Source organism: Mus caroli, chromosome 14 (genome assembly GCF_900094665.2).
Source record: "Mus caroli chromosome 14, CAROLI_EIJ_v1.1, whole genome shotgun sequence".
Classification (NCBI taxonomy): Eukaryota; Metazoa; Chordata; class Mammalia; order Rodentia; family Muridae; genus Mus; species Mus caroli.
In genome coordinates, this window is record NC_034583.1 from 64,546,622 (window position 1) to 64,562,689 (window position 16,068).

A 16,068-nucleotide genomic window follows, 5' to 3' on the forward strand; every position below is an offset into this window, starting at 1 on the left:
GTACTTTAAAAACCACCTTAGTCACCTTGACACAGAAGCTTGTCTAAGATGTGACCTTTCCTTTGATGAAAGTTTGATGACTTGGCGTTTGTATTTTTGGGAGGTGGTTCTCACACTGCCAAGGATGACTTTGAACTCAGACTTTCCTGTCTGTACCTCCTAGAATGCTTGGATTAGGCATGGGCCATCACGTTTGACTTGGCTTGTTTTTGAGAAGGTAGAATTTTATAATTGTTGAGACTTTATAGTTACTAGAAGATGGTATTGAGCTGTACTCTTAGTGACTTAGGAATCATTTATATTGGTGGTAGGGTGCTGAAGTCCTCCTTTCAGCTAGAACAGACTTTAGGAGAAAGTTATTCTCTTTTTATTTTATAGCTTAAAGGATGGTGGCTGTGATGGATTTGTTTTGTTTGACTTTTTTGTTTTGTTTTAGAAAGGTTCTGAAGGGAAATCTTAGCTGTTTATGTGTGGTGTGGAAAGGGTGAGACTTAACTTCCTTGCTCCCAGTGGATGCAAGAGAATGAAGAAGGAGAACTCTAGGCTAAGCTCCTTGTTGTCTTTATGTGTTCACTGATAAAACCACAAAGGCTTAGAAAGATGCCTGACAATTAGGTAATCAATACATACTAATGTTTGCTCAACGAGTTGCAAAAACTTGCTGGCACATTATCTGTTTTTTTAATTTAATTTTTAAAAATTTTATGTTAATTAGTATTTTGACTGCATGTATGAGGGTGTCAGAAGCCCTGGAACTGGAGTCATAGACAGTTATGAGCTGCTCTGCGGGTGTTGGGAATTACACGCAGGTCCCTTGGAAGAGCAGCCAGTGCTCTTAACTGCTGAGCTATCTTTCCAACCCCATTAGTACATTTTTTTTTTTTAATTGAAAGAATCCGTAATAAATGAAATAAAGTAGTGGCTGTCACTCTGTTTTCTGTATTTCTGTAGTATTTGAGGGCTTGCCTGTTTTTATGTAGGTAAGTAGGCATTCATCCTTGATGCAGTTTTGACTTTTAAATATGTGACTTTGTTTCACGCAAAATTTAAGAAGTGTTTAAATTTCATTTACCTTAGCTGTAAATAGTTGTCTTTAAAAATGAGAATATTACTGGGCAAACTATTTTGAATGGTCATTGTTTTCTTGACTTGAGAATATGACTTTATTTACAGTTTTTATCATTATAATAATAAAAACATTTCAGATTATTTAGCAAAAGTTTTGTGGAATACTAATTTCAGTGAAATTATGGCCCATGGCAACAGGTCCTAACTTATTTATTAATGAAGTCAGAAAAACTGTCTCTATTTCCAAATTATTATTTTTTTCCACCTAGTTTTTTTCTTGAAAAAATAATTGAAAAGCTTTTTTAAAATATGAGATAATTTGTTGTTTTGTATTCTGGAAATGTCTGTGGATTAGGACTTCTAGGTGTGTAAAGGACAGCGGGGGCTCTGACTTTTTATTTAAAAAGATGCTTCTTTTAAAAGTTCTTTGTATGCAGTGTATTGGCCTGTGTGAGTTCATGTGCACCACCTGTATGCGGTGCGCACAGCCCAGAAGAAGCCGGGGACCCACTGGGCCTGGAGTTACATACAGGGGATTGTGAGCTGCTGCCACCTGATGTAAGAGCAGTGACTGTTCCCAACCACCAGCCTTGTGAGCCCTGACTGTGAGCCTGTGGAGCAGACTTCTTAGGCACTGAGAACGTTTGTTAGGAAATACTGCAAAGATGAAGGCTCGCTGTTAGTCTGCTGCAGAGCATGCACTGTAAGCCCTGAGAGGAAGGAAAGGTTGGGCTCTCTCTCTTCTCACTGTGGTTTCTCAACCTTCTATGTGCTGTCTGCCACGTACAGAATTTGTTGCATGAATTAATGGAGTTGATTGAACTATTTTAATCATTTGTCCTCATACTTAATTTTCTAATTCTTCTCTCCTTCTGTACATCTTTGTATGTAAATGAGTACTTCTAAAATTCTAGAAAGTTGGGAGTTTTGGCAGATAACAAGGGAGAGCTGGAAAGAATAAATAAGAGTTTTGCTGTAGTTTGGACACTGCCTGTCTTCTGGTCCCAGAGGGTACCAGGGTTGATTGAGGAAATTGTTGGGTTTTTGGGTTAACTACCTTTAATAACCTTATTGCTAGTTTCATACGCTCGTGAATGGTGGAGCTGGCTTATTGTGGGAATGGTCTTTTCCAAGTAAGGCACTCATGAGCTTCTGGTATTTTCAGTTCTGAGTCTTTCTAGAGCAATGGAAAATAGTCTAGACTATGAGAATTCTGATTTTTATGAGAATTCAAGATTTTTTTTAACATGTTCCTTTTTCAACATTCAACAGGCTGTGTCTTGGACACTCTTGCAGCAGCCAATCTGTATCCATGATATAGCTAAGGCTCAGCTGTCTGGAGCTTCATTCTAATGGGGAAGCCAAGGCACAAGTGATACACAGAAGAAAAGAATGTAGAATGTTAGAAGCTGATGAGTCCCTGGTGGAAAAGGAGGCAGAGAAGGGAAATGGGTCAGAGGTGTGCAGATTGCATTCTTAGCTAGGCCTGTCAGTGTAAGTAAGCCTAAGGGCCATGTAAGTCTTAGAACCATGACTGGACAGCTAGTACGGTAGGGTGAGCCGGACGGCCAGAGGAGAGGAGTGTAGCTCGAGTGCACTGAGCCCAGGAGCTAAAAGGACACTGTTTAGGCTCCCGGCTTTGTAAAAGGCCATTGTAAACACTGTGGCTTTTACTCTGAAATGGCTGTTTGAAGTAGTTTTTTGTTTTTTTTTTTTGTTTTTTTTTTGTTGTTGTTGTTGTTTTTCCGAGACAGGGTTTCTCTGTATAGCCCTGGCTGTCTGGAACTTACTTTGTAGCCCAGGCTGGCCTTGAACTCAGAAATCCGCCTGCCTCTGCCTCCCGAGTGCTGGCCCGGCCTTGAAGTAGTTTTAGGTAGAGTACCATCTCATTGACTACTTCTTTAAATATTCCATCATCCAGGTGAGAAGAATGGTGGTTAGGGCAGGTGCCTAGCTGGAGGCAAGGAGTGGCCAGTGCTGTAGTTTCAGGAGTGGGAGTGTTCTCTTTGTTCTTAAATGCCATCTTGACTAATGTTAGGATCAAGTTCCGACTCAGGCAGTAAACGTTTCCAGTGTAGGCTAATTTACAGCATTTTATGTGTTCTTTTGTAGACTCCTATATGCTAGAGTTCTCTGCTCTTGTTTGTTTGCTTTGGTTTTGTTTTTTTGAGACTAAGTTTCTCTGTGTAGCCTTGGCTGTGCTGTAACTCAACTCTGTAGACCAGGCTGGCCTTGGACCAGAGATCTACCTGCCTCTGCCTCCCAAGTGCTGGGATTAAAGGCGTGCCCCATAACACCCAGCGTAGTTCACTTCTTATTTGATCACCAAAAGCATTGATTATCTCAGTGATTAGTTATTTATTATGCTTTGTGAATTGGAAATGACTTTTTCTCATAGTGCAGTGCCCATCTTCAGTCTGTTCAAATATGTATATACAAGGTAGCGGTCATATCCCAGAGACAACGTTGTGCTTGGGGTACAGCAAATAGCGTGAGGCCCTGCATTCTTTTGCCATAATATGGTAAAAGATGCTGCACTGTCAGGGTGGGCAGATGCTAAGGGAGGCAGAGTGATGAGGGTCAGAAATTAGGCATGTCTTTGTGACAAGAGGACACCTTTTTAAGGGGAGTACCTTTTAGCAGTGAGTAAAATCTAGATTAACTATCCAGTTTGCTAGGTTTGGGAGAAATGTGTGGGTGCATATGAAGTCAAAGGTCAGTATGGATGTCTTCCTTTATTGCTGCCCACTTAAGAAAAATTGTTTTTTGTGTGAGTGTATCTCTCTCTCTCTGTGTTGTATAATGTATGTGAGGTAACAGGTATGCTTGTGCCATGTGCTGTATATGTGCATGTATGTGTGTTGTATTGTGTATGTGAGGTACAGGCATGGTTGTGCCATGCTGTGTGCATTGTATGTTTGTGTGTATGTGTGTGTATGTAAACCAGAGGATAGCCTTTTAGTTGTCTTCTGTGGGTCCTAGGGTTTGACTTAGGTCCCTAGGTTTGTGTGACAGATGTTTTTGACTTCTGAGTATCTTGTCTGTCCCCCATATTGTTTTTGAGACACAGTCACCTGCTGAACACAGAACTCAGTTTCAGCAAGGTTGGCTGGTTAGGAAGCTCCAGGTTTTCCCCGTGTCTATAGTTGTCGTCTGTGCCTGATGTGGGTGCTCAGGCTCTGACCTCAGGGCTTCATGCTTACCCATCAACACAAGCACTTTACCCACTGAGTCATCTCTCCTGCCCCAAGTTTGCTAGTTTTGTACAGTAAATTAGAAAGAGAAGGGAAATATATATTGTATAATTTGCTGATTTATAAACTATATGGATGACTTTTAAACACAGTATTTGGGAATTCTTTTATTTGCCTATCTTCCTGACTCTTGGTAAGTACTCTTCCTAAGGTCGCTCACTGCTCCACAGTGTGCGGTAGCAGCATTTGTTGCTATTGGAGGCATTATCAGTCCTATCAGTCCAGTCACTACAATGATTTCAAGTCATAGGCTCATCCCAAGTCCCAAGTCCTGCTCGAAGTAGTATTTGTGACTCAACAGTCACATGACACAAGTTTACATTTGAATGGAGAGACTGGGCTGTGTGTGTGTTCATGCATGCATGTATGTGTGTGTGTATGTATGTATGATGTGTGTGTATATGTATGTATGTATGTATATGTATGATGTGTATATGTATGTATGTATGTATGTATGTATGGGTGTTTTTGTCTCCATATGTCTCATGTGTGCCTAGTGCCTGTGTAGGTCAGGAGAAGGCATTGAGTCACTCAGTATTGGAGTTACAATTGGTTGTGAGTCACCATGTGGGTGCTGGGAACTGAGCCTGGTTCTACTGGAGGAACAATTAGAGATCTTAACCATTAAGCTATCTCTCCTTAAAACTTTCTTGGAAGTTTTAAGAAAACATTTTAATCTTAATATTGTATTTTTAATCTCTTCCAAAGCACTAGTTTAAGAATTGTTTTTCAAATCTAGAAAATCTATGTATGTGGAATGCCTTAGTCTTAGACATTGTGGTAATGGGACTTCATTTAATAACACTTATTATAAATACTGTCCTGGATGTGACTCCCTGCTTTCTGTGTAATAAAAGTGTTTTTCTTCTAGGATCAAAGGATGTTGTGATAAAGGCACAGGTTTTGGCTGGCGGCAGAGGAAAAGGAACATTTACAAGTGGCCTCAAAGGAGGAGTGAAGATCGTTTTCTCGTAAGTCATAGTTTCTTAAAGAAAAATTATTTAAATTATCAGATTGTTGAAAACACTGAGCATTAGCTGTGGTGTAGATTTTTCTTAATTGGAGAACAGAAGAATTTGAATTTTTTTTCTTATTGTAGTCCAGAAGAAGCAAAAGCTGTTTCCTCACAGATGATTGGGCAAAAATTGATTACCAAGCAAACTGGAGCAAAGGGCAGAATATGCAATCAAGTTTTGGTCTGTGAGCGCAAATATCCCAGGAGAGAATACTACTTTGCAATAACAATGGAGAGGTCGTTTCAAGTGAGTACTTGTAGACAGGACACATCAGGGTTTACATCTGACTGTCAGTTTCAGAGGTTGAGCATTGTATACATGAGGAATAAGATGTATTATCCATTACTCACAGAGAATTTGTCAGGTTTGAAAAATAATATGGTAGAATTTGACATGTAATATAGTTTTTAAAAAGCTATAGGAGAATTCCACTGTAACACGCGTTTCATGGGGTTTTCAAATGATTAATTCTTTAGACATACCTTAAATCTCTGGAACTTGTATTTGGGTTAATGGACAGAGAAAATTAGTTCTTTGCATTGTAAAGTAGTCTTACCAAAGAAGAAAGAATAAACCAAAAATGGCATCTTGTTCTTTTTCTGCTTCTAGGTTTATTTTACTTTACTGTTTGTTTTGTTTATGTTTCATGTTTGACTAGGTTATTGGTGTGGTGGAAGGTGATGATGAGTGTAAATGATGCAGCCGTAAGGGAACGAGGGAGTTCAAGGAGCTTTAGTCCTGCTTTGCTCCCATTATGGGAACCAACATTTTAGCATTGAACAAAGCATCCGCTTCAGTACAAACCCGGTGTACTGAAGATACAGTGCATAGAGGGCTGCTTGGATGTTACTAGCTTCTTGTTTGAAGCAAACTATTCATGTTTGAAAGTCCCGGTAAATATTGCTATAGAAAATTATTATTGTGTGCTTTAGAGTAACAAAATTTAAGGATCATAAGATAGTTTTCTATATAACAGCTTGAAAAAGCAGTATTCTTCTATATTGTGATACTTGCCCTCCCACAGTTAAAATCTTCAGTAATAAAAGTATCTTATGTTTTGTTTTTGTTTTTGTTTTTTTTGTTTTTCGAGACAGGGTTTCTCTGTATAGCCCTGGCTGTCCTGGAACTCACTTTGTAGACCAGGCTGGCCTCAAACTCAGAAATCCGCCTGCCTCTGCCTCCCGAGTGCTGGGATTAAAGGCGTGCGCCACCATGCCCGGCTGTATTTTAAGATTTTTAATTCTTATTAAGGAGTATTTCTTGAGATATAACACTAGGTGGTAGCAAAGCCCCACTCAGTGTGATTTTTTTAAAAGTATTCCTTTCTTCTGTATGGTATAATTGAGCTTTGTAAATGATTTCAGCAATTATCCCACAATAGTCTAAGCACAAAGATTGGCAGAAGTTGGGTTTCATGTATTGACTTGGTTTTTGTACACATTCTTTTCTCACTTGGTATACATCAATACCTATCACCCTGTTAGTTATGTAAGTGTCTGGACAAACCAAGAGAGACTAGTTCTTTTTATTTTAATTTGTTAGTTGATGAGTGTGTTTGTTCATGTGTGGATGTGTGCACACACACACAGGCGTACATGGGATACCTGTGCCCATGGGGCTATATGGAGAACAGCAAGCTCCCATGACCCACCTGTCTCCACCTGCAGTGGGTTACAGGCCTCCTTGCTGTGTCCAGACTTCTTTCGTTTTTAAAAAATGTGGTTTGTAGCCACTTAATAGTAACAAAAGGAGCCCTGGAAGCCTGGCACAGCCCAAGTAACCTCAAACCTCAACCTCAAAGTGCCTTCCTGCCTGTTCCCTCAGTGCTGAGATTATATGCAGGCACAGCCACACCTAGCCATGGTGTTGCTCTGGGCTTTGGTAGCAACACATGAGAATCCTTGGGCAGGCATGTCTGTGAACTGGTGTGCCAGACTGACAGACATCACCTTACCTTCACTAGCACTTGGTGAGATGTGACATTTGCCTACTGCTGTTTGGTATTGACTTTGCCCTGAGAAAACAGAATTCATCAGATGGCCTTTGCTGGTTTACTTTTCTAGTAAAACTTGACACTCTGCTGAGCAAGTGCTCCTTCTGGCTGTCAGGGTTTGGCTTTGCCTGAAATAGACTTGTGAAAGGTACTAAAGCAATTCCAAAAGTTTTCATTAAGTGTTTCTCAAGTAGATCTTTATCTTAAAGACTTTTTTTTTAAAAAGATTTATTTATTTTCTGTATATGAGTACACTGTCGATGTCCTCAGACACACCAGAAGAGGGTGTCAGATCCCATTATAGATGGTTGTGAGTTACCATGTGGTTGCTGGGAATTGAACTCAGGACCTCTGAAAGGGCAGTCAGTGCTCTTAACTGCTGAGCCATCTCTCCAACCCAATAGATCTTTATTTTATACTTTAAATTCAAACTTATTTTAAGGCAAGGATTCTTGAGGGACAAAGAACTTAGGTTTATGAAAGTAAAAATAACATTATTAGTGTAAATATATACTCATCCATTCATTCATTCATTTAGTTTTTTGAGATGGTTTTTCCGTGTAGCCCTGACTGTCCTGGAATTCACTCTGTACGTCAGGCTGGTCTTGAGTTCAGATTCACCAGCCTCTGCTTCCTGAGTGCTGGGACAAAAGGCATGTGCCACCACACTTGACTTGGGCACAGATCTGTGGGCTTCCCCAGAACAATGTACAGAACTATACTGAATGCTGTACCTAGTAATTACGTTTATTATCAGCCATGGGACAAAGGTCACAAGCAGTCAGATGGAAACATACAGAGCAAGGCTGAGAGCTTCTTAGACATGAAGCTTTAATTGTTTCCAATGGTGCCACATTAGTGATTTTTCTGTGTTGTGTTTTCATTGTCTTTGTGTCTCCTCTTCTCCCATCAAGCTGTCTGACAATATGCAGAACGCTGACAACCAGAAGGGGTCTCTCTCCAGGTTTCTGGAATCTAGAGGGTTTCTTACTTTTAAAAATTTTAAATTATGTTCAAATCAAATGACTCAAAGTTTACCATCTATGGATGCATGCATATATATCTAAAGTTTGCCATCTATGCATCTATGCATGTGTATATATCTAAAGGGTTTTGGACACTGATTTCTGGCACTGCCTTTTTTGAGGCAAGGTCTAGACTTGCCTTGAACTTGTTATGTAAAATGAGTTTTTTAGAATTTAGGGTCATCCTCCTGCCTTAGTAGTAGAATACTGGTATTATAAGCATGTGCCAACTCACACAGCTTGATTGTAGAACTTTTTATTTTGCAAAATTGAAACTATATTTATTGAACACTTCACTTTTCTCTTAACTATGTGATGGCCACCATTCTTTCTCAGAGTTTGGCTATTTAGATGCCTGTGTAAATGTAACATTTGCATTTTTGTGACTTGCTTATTTCATTTTTCAAATGTCTTCATCTGTGATAAGTAGTATATGACAGTACTTTTCTTTTTCTTCCCTTTCCCCCCTTCCCTCTCTCCCGCCCCTGTCTCCCTCCTTTTCTCCTTCCTTCATTTTCAGTTCTTTTGAGTATATACAAGCAAGATTACTGGATCATTTGCCAGTATCCTAGTTTGAATGTTTTCTCTGTTTTTCACCAACTTGTGCAGGGCTCCTATTCTTTCATTTTCTTGCCAGTACTTATTTTCTAATTTTTTGATAGTGGCTTTTTTAAAGGATGTAAAATGATACCTCACTGTGGGTTATCAGATTTTTAAAATTACACTTACTATCATTGTGTGTGTGTGTGTGCATATCCATGCATACCTACCTTCCTTCCACCTTGTGAATACTGGGTTTTGAACTCGGGTTGTCGGGCTTGGTAGTGCATGTCTTTACCTAGTGCGAGCATCGTGCAGGCGCCTTATTGTGGTTCTGATTTATGCTTCTGTAAAAATTGATGCCACTGAGTCTTCTTACATGCTTGTTGTCCATATGTATATCTTTTTAGGGAAATGCTATTCAGTACTTTGTCCATATTTTACTTTCCTTCTGTAGGTTGGCTTTCATTTTGTCTGACTATTTCCTTTGCTGTGCAGAAGTTTTCAAGCTTAATACAATCACACTTGTTACAACCTTTGTTCCTTATGTTTTTGCTATGATTTGTAAGAAATCATTGCCACACTCATATCATAAAACTTTCCTCTGTGTTTGCTCCAGGGCATATGTTAGGGTCTTCAATTTGTTTTATAGTTTCAGGACATATGTTTGGGTCTGCAATTCATTTTGAATTAATTTTTCTTTCTTGACTTAAGTTAAAGGTCCAATTTTATTCTTCTGCATCTAAATATCTCCTTCCCATTACATTTTAAAAAGACAGTATCATTTACCCTTTGTGTATCATGGCTATTGCTGCCTATCATGTGACTCTATGATGTATGAGAGATTGTTTGGGCCTGATATGCTAGTCCGTTGGTCTTTATGGCTAGTATCATACTATCTTTCTTGAGACAGGGTCTATTTATGTAGCTTAGTCTCTGTCCTCCTGCCTCAGGCTCCCAGTGCTATGATTTCAGACATGTGCTCCCATAGTTGCCTTCATCCTGTTTTGATCATTAGAGTTTTGTGGTAATATTTTGAAATCAGGAAAGATGAGGTTCCCAGCCTTTGATTTCTCAAGACTGTTTTGCCTATTGTGACTGAGATTGCAAATGAATTGAAAGATGGAGGAAGAAGAGGAAAAAGAAGACCCTAGGCATTGGTGTTTTAGTAGGAATTCCATTGAGTCTGTGGGTTGCCTGGGTTAGTAGGAACATTTATACTTCCTCACACCTCTTGGCCAGTCAGTATCTTTCCATGTTTTGTGTGTCTTCTGTTTCTTTCAGCAATGTTTTATAGCTTTTAGTGCATAAAAGTCATTGGCTATGTTTAGTATTACCTGTTGTTCAGGTTGGTGCTGTTACAGAGGCACTAGTGGCCTCTTCAGGGTGTTTATTTTAGTGTATCAAAATAAAACATTTTTTTTTTGCCTGCTAATTTTGTATCGAATTTTGCTAAAATTATTCTAGTTTTGTATGTGTGTGCTGTTCTTGGGTTTTCTGTGAGAAGGATCATCTTATCTCTATAGTGGCAATTTTATTTTTAATTTTCACCTTTGGGTGCTTTTGCCCCCCTCCCCCTTCTTTTTCTTGCCTGGTTGTAAGACAGGGAAGGACTATAGGCAGATACTCCTTAAAGTACTACTCAGTGAAAGCATGTCTTCAACAAGTTTTTAATAAATATCAGATTAATTCAAAGGCAGAGATGTGTACCAGTTAGGAGCTCCTTATGCCCACTCCATGTTAAAAACTAGTGAGGTTCAAGAATGCCAAAGGAAGGGGGAGTTGTTACCAAGGAAAATTTCTTCTCAAAACACAAAAAAGCCTTCAGTAACTCGCAGTATCACCTCAGCTACCAAAGAAATCTGTTAAAAGAAAATAAAAGCATTTGCTTGTAGTGGATTAAAAAGTCACTAAATCTGGAGGCCACACAGATGAGCAGTCAGTCCATTATCAGCGTCCATGAGTTGATAAGGGCAAGAAGCATGACAGCATGTAGACAGGCAGACCTGCTGCTGCAGCTGAGTCCATCCAGCGGAGGGAGGAAGGAGACTGTATTACACTGGGTAGAGCTTGAGCACAGACCTCAAAGCCCGTCTCCACAGTGACACACTTCCTCCACAAGGCCATACCTCTTAATAGTGGCCTTCCACTCTCTATGGGCCAAGCATTTGCACACTTGAGCTTTGGGGGCCATACGTATTCACACCACCACAGCATTTTTATGTATCTGGGTGGTGTAGGCTTGTATGCCTGCATGTGTCAGGCTATACATACAGAGGGTAACGTCTAGGGGGTTATTTCTTTCCTTAAATCCTATGGATTCTGGGGACTGAAGTCTGGTTGATGGCCTTGGCAGCAAGCGCTGTGACCAGCTGAGTCATCTCACTGGCCTCATAAGCAGTTCTTCATGTAGGCATGATCATTTAAAAAGGATTTGATTTTATTGTCCATTGATAAGTTTCTCTTGTCCCAGACTTGTGCTTTATTGCTGACTTAAACACTAGAAGTTCAAACTGTTACCAGTTGTTTGATTGGAGTCCTTTCTCTCTACCTGGATAGAAATTTTGAGTAGGCTTGGAGAAGCTTTTCTAGAGTTAGTGGTCCCTAGTCCTTGAGTGTTCAAGGCCCCAGAGCTCTATTTTACAACGTAGAGGGTTGTTATATCTCCAAGCCCTGAGTACTTGGGGTCTATTGCATCAGGCTTTAGAAGGCAGAAACCTAAGGCTGTGCTTAGGTTGGGTGCTTATTGCTTTGAGCTTTAACTACCAATGGCCTCAGTACTTGGCAGCTTCTGTAGTCCTTGGCTCCCAGCTGCAATAAATGCTATGACTGGCAGCCACAGGCATGCCTACTGGTGTTAAAGCTCCGGGAAGGGGTGGAGTTGTGACCCTCTTTTTCTATATTAGCTAGTGTTACACTTCTTGGATTTAGTGTGTCATGATTCTTAACCCTGGCAGCCTGGCCGCTTCCTGGGTCTGCTCTGGTGACTGGGCCCACAGTTTCTCGTCCATCCTTCTTTACCTTTGGCTTGCTAGTTTCTTCACCTAGTGTGACTTTGCACTTCCTTGTGACTCTTAACTGGTATTTTTCCTTGAGTTGTGGTTTCTTCCTTCCACTTTCCCTGGGTTTCGTTGTTTGTGCTGAAAAAGTATAACATAAAAGCAAAATTCTAAGCCTTTAGGCCCAGGCTTGAGAATGTGACCTCTGTGACTCGATGCTCCAAGGTATGCTAATCATAAACAGATAGCGACATTCTTCCACCCACCCGCTTCCTGGGTTCAAGTGTTCATTCAAAGAAAGTCACCCAACCCACTCTGACCATTGCTGGAACCCGCTATGCAAATGTGTTATTGTTAGGAGCTCTTAGAAACTGTCTTGAGAAATAACCCACACAATTACCAGGTATTCCTTGTGACTCTTGTGACTTTGCACTTCCTTGTGACTCTTAACTGGTATTTTTCCTTGAGTTATGGTTTCTTCCTTTAAATACCCCCTTACCTAGCTACTTGGGGCGCCACGGCCCTCTATCCCTGTGTGGTGTATGACTGTGGGTCCGAGAGCGCTCTTGAAATAAAAAGTCCTCTTGCAGTTTTCAGCAAGACTATTTCTCATGAGTGATTTGGGGTGTCACCTCTCCTGTGTCAGAATGTGGGTGAGTCCTCAGGTTGTGGGTCTTTCAGTGCCACCATTTGCTAGGTTTTCTGTTTCTGATGATTTTGTTGTTGTTTGAGTTGCTATTCCCTCCCATTTAGTACACTTGAGAGTGTGTTAATGTTCATCTTTTAACTGTCTAATTCTTAGCTTTCTTAAGTTTTCCCAGTGTTCTAAAGTCACCATCACACTGTCACTAAATGACCCTTGTCTGAGGCATTCTGACTGCTGCCCCTTCCTTTTCAGTTGGAAGCAGTTAAAAGCAGTCTGGGCCTTAGAATCTCTACAGCAGTTCAGGCGACCTCTGAGAGAGAGAGGATTGAGGGGCTAGAAGGTAGACAGATTACCTGATAGGCAGAAAGATAGGGAGACAGGCTGTGGCCAGGTAAAATAAAGATGGTGAATTTCCAATATGGCTCCTTCCTTGTTCTCCTGAACTGAGATAAAAGCCAGCAGCTTCACACTAAGGCCTTGTGTATATTTTTCCTGCCAATAGGGCCCCTGCTGATGGGCTGACTCAGCAAGTTCAAGGCCAGATTACACAATAGCTGTGGGCCAATTAGCCCTCCTGTCCTTTAACTGACCAACCTTAAATTAGAGGAGGTAGAGCCTACAGATACTTTAAAACCTCCCAGCCTTAGAAAAGAAACTGCTTTGCCAAGGCCTTTTTCTTGCTGTCTACTGTGTATATGTTTTCTTACTTTCAATAAAAAGCCCTTTTTCAACTGTAATCCTCATCACCCCCCATCCCCACCCCCACCCCATTATCCCTATTTCTTTTAGTTCATCTAAGTTCTACTAGTAACCTTTTTTTTTTTTTTTTTTTTGGTTCCTTGTGATATAAATCAAATCCTGCGCTGGTGCCTTTTCTCTGTCAGAGCGAGCCATGTGTGTCAGTCTGTGACTAGAGCACTAGTTTTCTGGTACCCTCACAGGCTTTCAGCTCATTTCTTGTCTCTGGCCACAGGTAGCCTGTCTGCAGTATTTGGAGTTAGAGAAATGAACTAGCACCCTGGACAACACCCTGAAAAGCCAGAATATTGACATATGTCACCTTTGTACTCCTTGGGGCAAAGGGTGTTTCCCCTTTAGTTCCAAACTGAATTGGGGTGGGGGTGGGTGGCTGATGCAGATGAAGTGAAATGGCTTTTCTTAGCAGTTAGTACAGGCGTTGTTAGTGTTAACTGTTTCTGGGTGCAGTGACTCCCTGGTTGGCTTCTTGAGTTTTCAGGCCTTTTCAACTGCATACTGGTGCTAGAACTTGATGCTTGTGGGAGGGTTTGGTTTCCTACTTTACTAATCTTGCTACTGTCATCTAGAGTTTTGGGGGCTTCTTTGTCGCAGGAATGATTAAATTATTATCTCTGCAGTTGACTAAATTTTTAAATCTTTGTCTTTCACATGGTGTTATTTGGCTCAAAGCTGTGGCCCTCTGCTCACCTGATTGAGCGATGTACCATTGGCCAACTGACTCAGACACCATAACCACAGCAACACTTATAAAAGAAAATATTTAATTGGGGCTGGCTTACACTTTCAGAGATTCAGTCCATTATCATGGTGGGAGACATGGCAGTGTACAGGCAGACGTGGTGGTGGAGAAGGAGCAAGAAGTTCTACATCTTGATCTGCAAGCATCAAAGGAGAGGCTATGAGCCACACTGGTTGTAACTTGAACATAGGAAACCTCAAAGTCCGCCCTCATAGTGACACACTTACTCCAACAAGGCCACGCCTACTCCTGATAGTGCCACCCCTTGTGGGCCAAGCATTCAAACATTGAGTCTGTGGGGGCCATATGTATTCAAACCACCACACTTAGCATAAAGTGGGGTTCAGGACCTCTGAGTCCTTCCTTGACCATAAAGATGGCTGAAGACTTAAGTTACTTATTACACTGGAACAAAGTCCTAGATAATTCATTACCACATAATATCTAATCACATGATAGAAAATATTTTTTACTTAAATATGAGTTAACTTAAAAAATAAATTTCCTTTAGTTATTGTTTTACACCTTTAATTCCAGCACTTGGGAGGCAGAGGCAGGTGAGTTCAAGGCCAGCTTGGTCTACAGAGTTCCAGGACAGCCAGAGGTATACAGAGAAACCCTGTCTCGAAAAACCAAAAAAAAAAAAAAAAAAAAGAGAGAGAGAGAGAGATTTGTATTTTTCAGTGAAGGCGGTCTAAACCATTATTTGAAATTACATTTTATGTTTGTTACTGAAATACTATAATGACATAAAAATACAGTGACTTTCTTTTTAAAATGTCACTGAAACTGGAGTGACAGGTGGTTGTTGGTGGTTGGGAGTGAAGAGCAGCCATCTTAGCCACTGAGTCAGGTCTCTAGCTCTGATCTGTATTTTCTTATTCATTATGTTAGCATTTCCTCTAGGCTCCACCCAAGAGTTACCTAGCAACAGCTAGCATCTCCACCCACCAGGTAAATGCCAGGAGCCAGGCATGTAAGAAGATAGCTTCTTCTTACATGACAACCCCAGTGTCCCTGGCTAGCCTCTTCCTCCCTTCCTCTCTCCTTTCTCTTTCTGTCCTCCTCTGTCCTCCTTTTTCTGCTCCTACCCCCTTTTCCAGGTCCCCTTCCCTTCCTGCCATAAACCTTCTGTCCCATGGCTTGATTGTTCAGGGGACACCTTGGCTGGCCGCTGAGCTGCTCCTTCTGCTACATTACACTACCGCTTTATAAAACAACACATTAATATGATTTTACTTTTCTTACTGCCACTAGATTAGTTCTAGTCATACCAGATTAGCAAATCTACAAGATGTTTGTTTTGTAATTTTATTGATTTTTGGAGGAACTAAAAGTTCATGATTTAACTATTTGTACATTAGCCTTATTTTCCTCCAGTGTGTGTGGTAGTAGTCAGGGCTGTTCTTGCAGGGTGCTTTGTTTTGTTTGCTTGCAGGAAGACTTGTAGCTCAGAAAACCTGTAAATTTTTCCTTAGATGGAAAATTTAAGCAATACTTTAATGTCTTTTTAGTTTTATGTGTAAAAATGCATAGGTTATATTTTGTATATTTGATTATATTTACTTATTTGGTATAGATGTGTGTATTTTATCTTTTTCCCTTGCAGGCAAGATATCATTTTTATTTTCTGTTTCTGCTTCTTTTCTATTTTTCAGTTAAAACATTTATAATGGTTAGTTATTGGAGATATGTTACATTGTCAAAGAAAATAGAAAATATGGTGTGGGAGCTGTCTATGCCCAAACCTGACACTGCACAGATTAGTTTAAAATCGTATTGAGTCTAAAGTAAAGCTTGATGCTTTGTCTCCCCCCTCCCTTGTAGGGTCCTGTACTGATAGGAAGCGCACAAGGTGGTGTTAACATTGAAGACGTGGCTGCCGAGAACCCTGAAGCCATTGTAAAGGAGCCTGTTGATATAGTGGAGGGCATCAAAAAGGAACAAGCCGTGACAGTATGTTACATTCTGAAACAGCTTTACTTCTTAATTAGATAATTATAATACTTAAGATCGTTAACTTTGTAAA

General features: G+C 40.4%; 1 protein-coding gene across 1 annotated transcript in view; it reads left to right on the forward strand.

The window, feature by feature from the left end:
• Nucleotides 1-16,068, forward strand: part of Sucla2 (succinate-CoA ligase ADP-forming beta subunit) — a 40,538-nt gene that overhangs the window by 8,105 nt on the left and 16,365 nt on the right. The window contains exons 3-5 of the mRNA XM_021182222.2: nucleotides 5,194-5,293; nucleotides 5,422-5,584; nucleotides 15,867-15,995. Coding sequence (XP_021037881.1) covers nucleotides 5,194-5,293; nucleotides 5,422-5,584; nucleotides 15,867-15,995 — 392 coding nt within the window. The remainder of the gene's footprint in view (nucleotides 1-5,193; nucleotides 5,294-5,421; nucleotides 5,585-15,866; nucleotides 15,996-16,068) is intronic.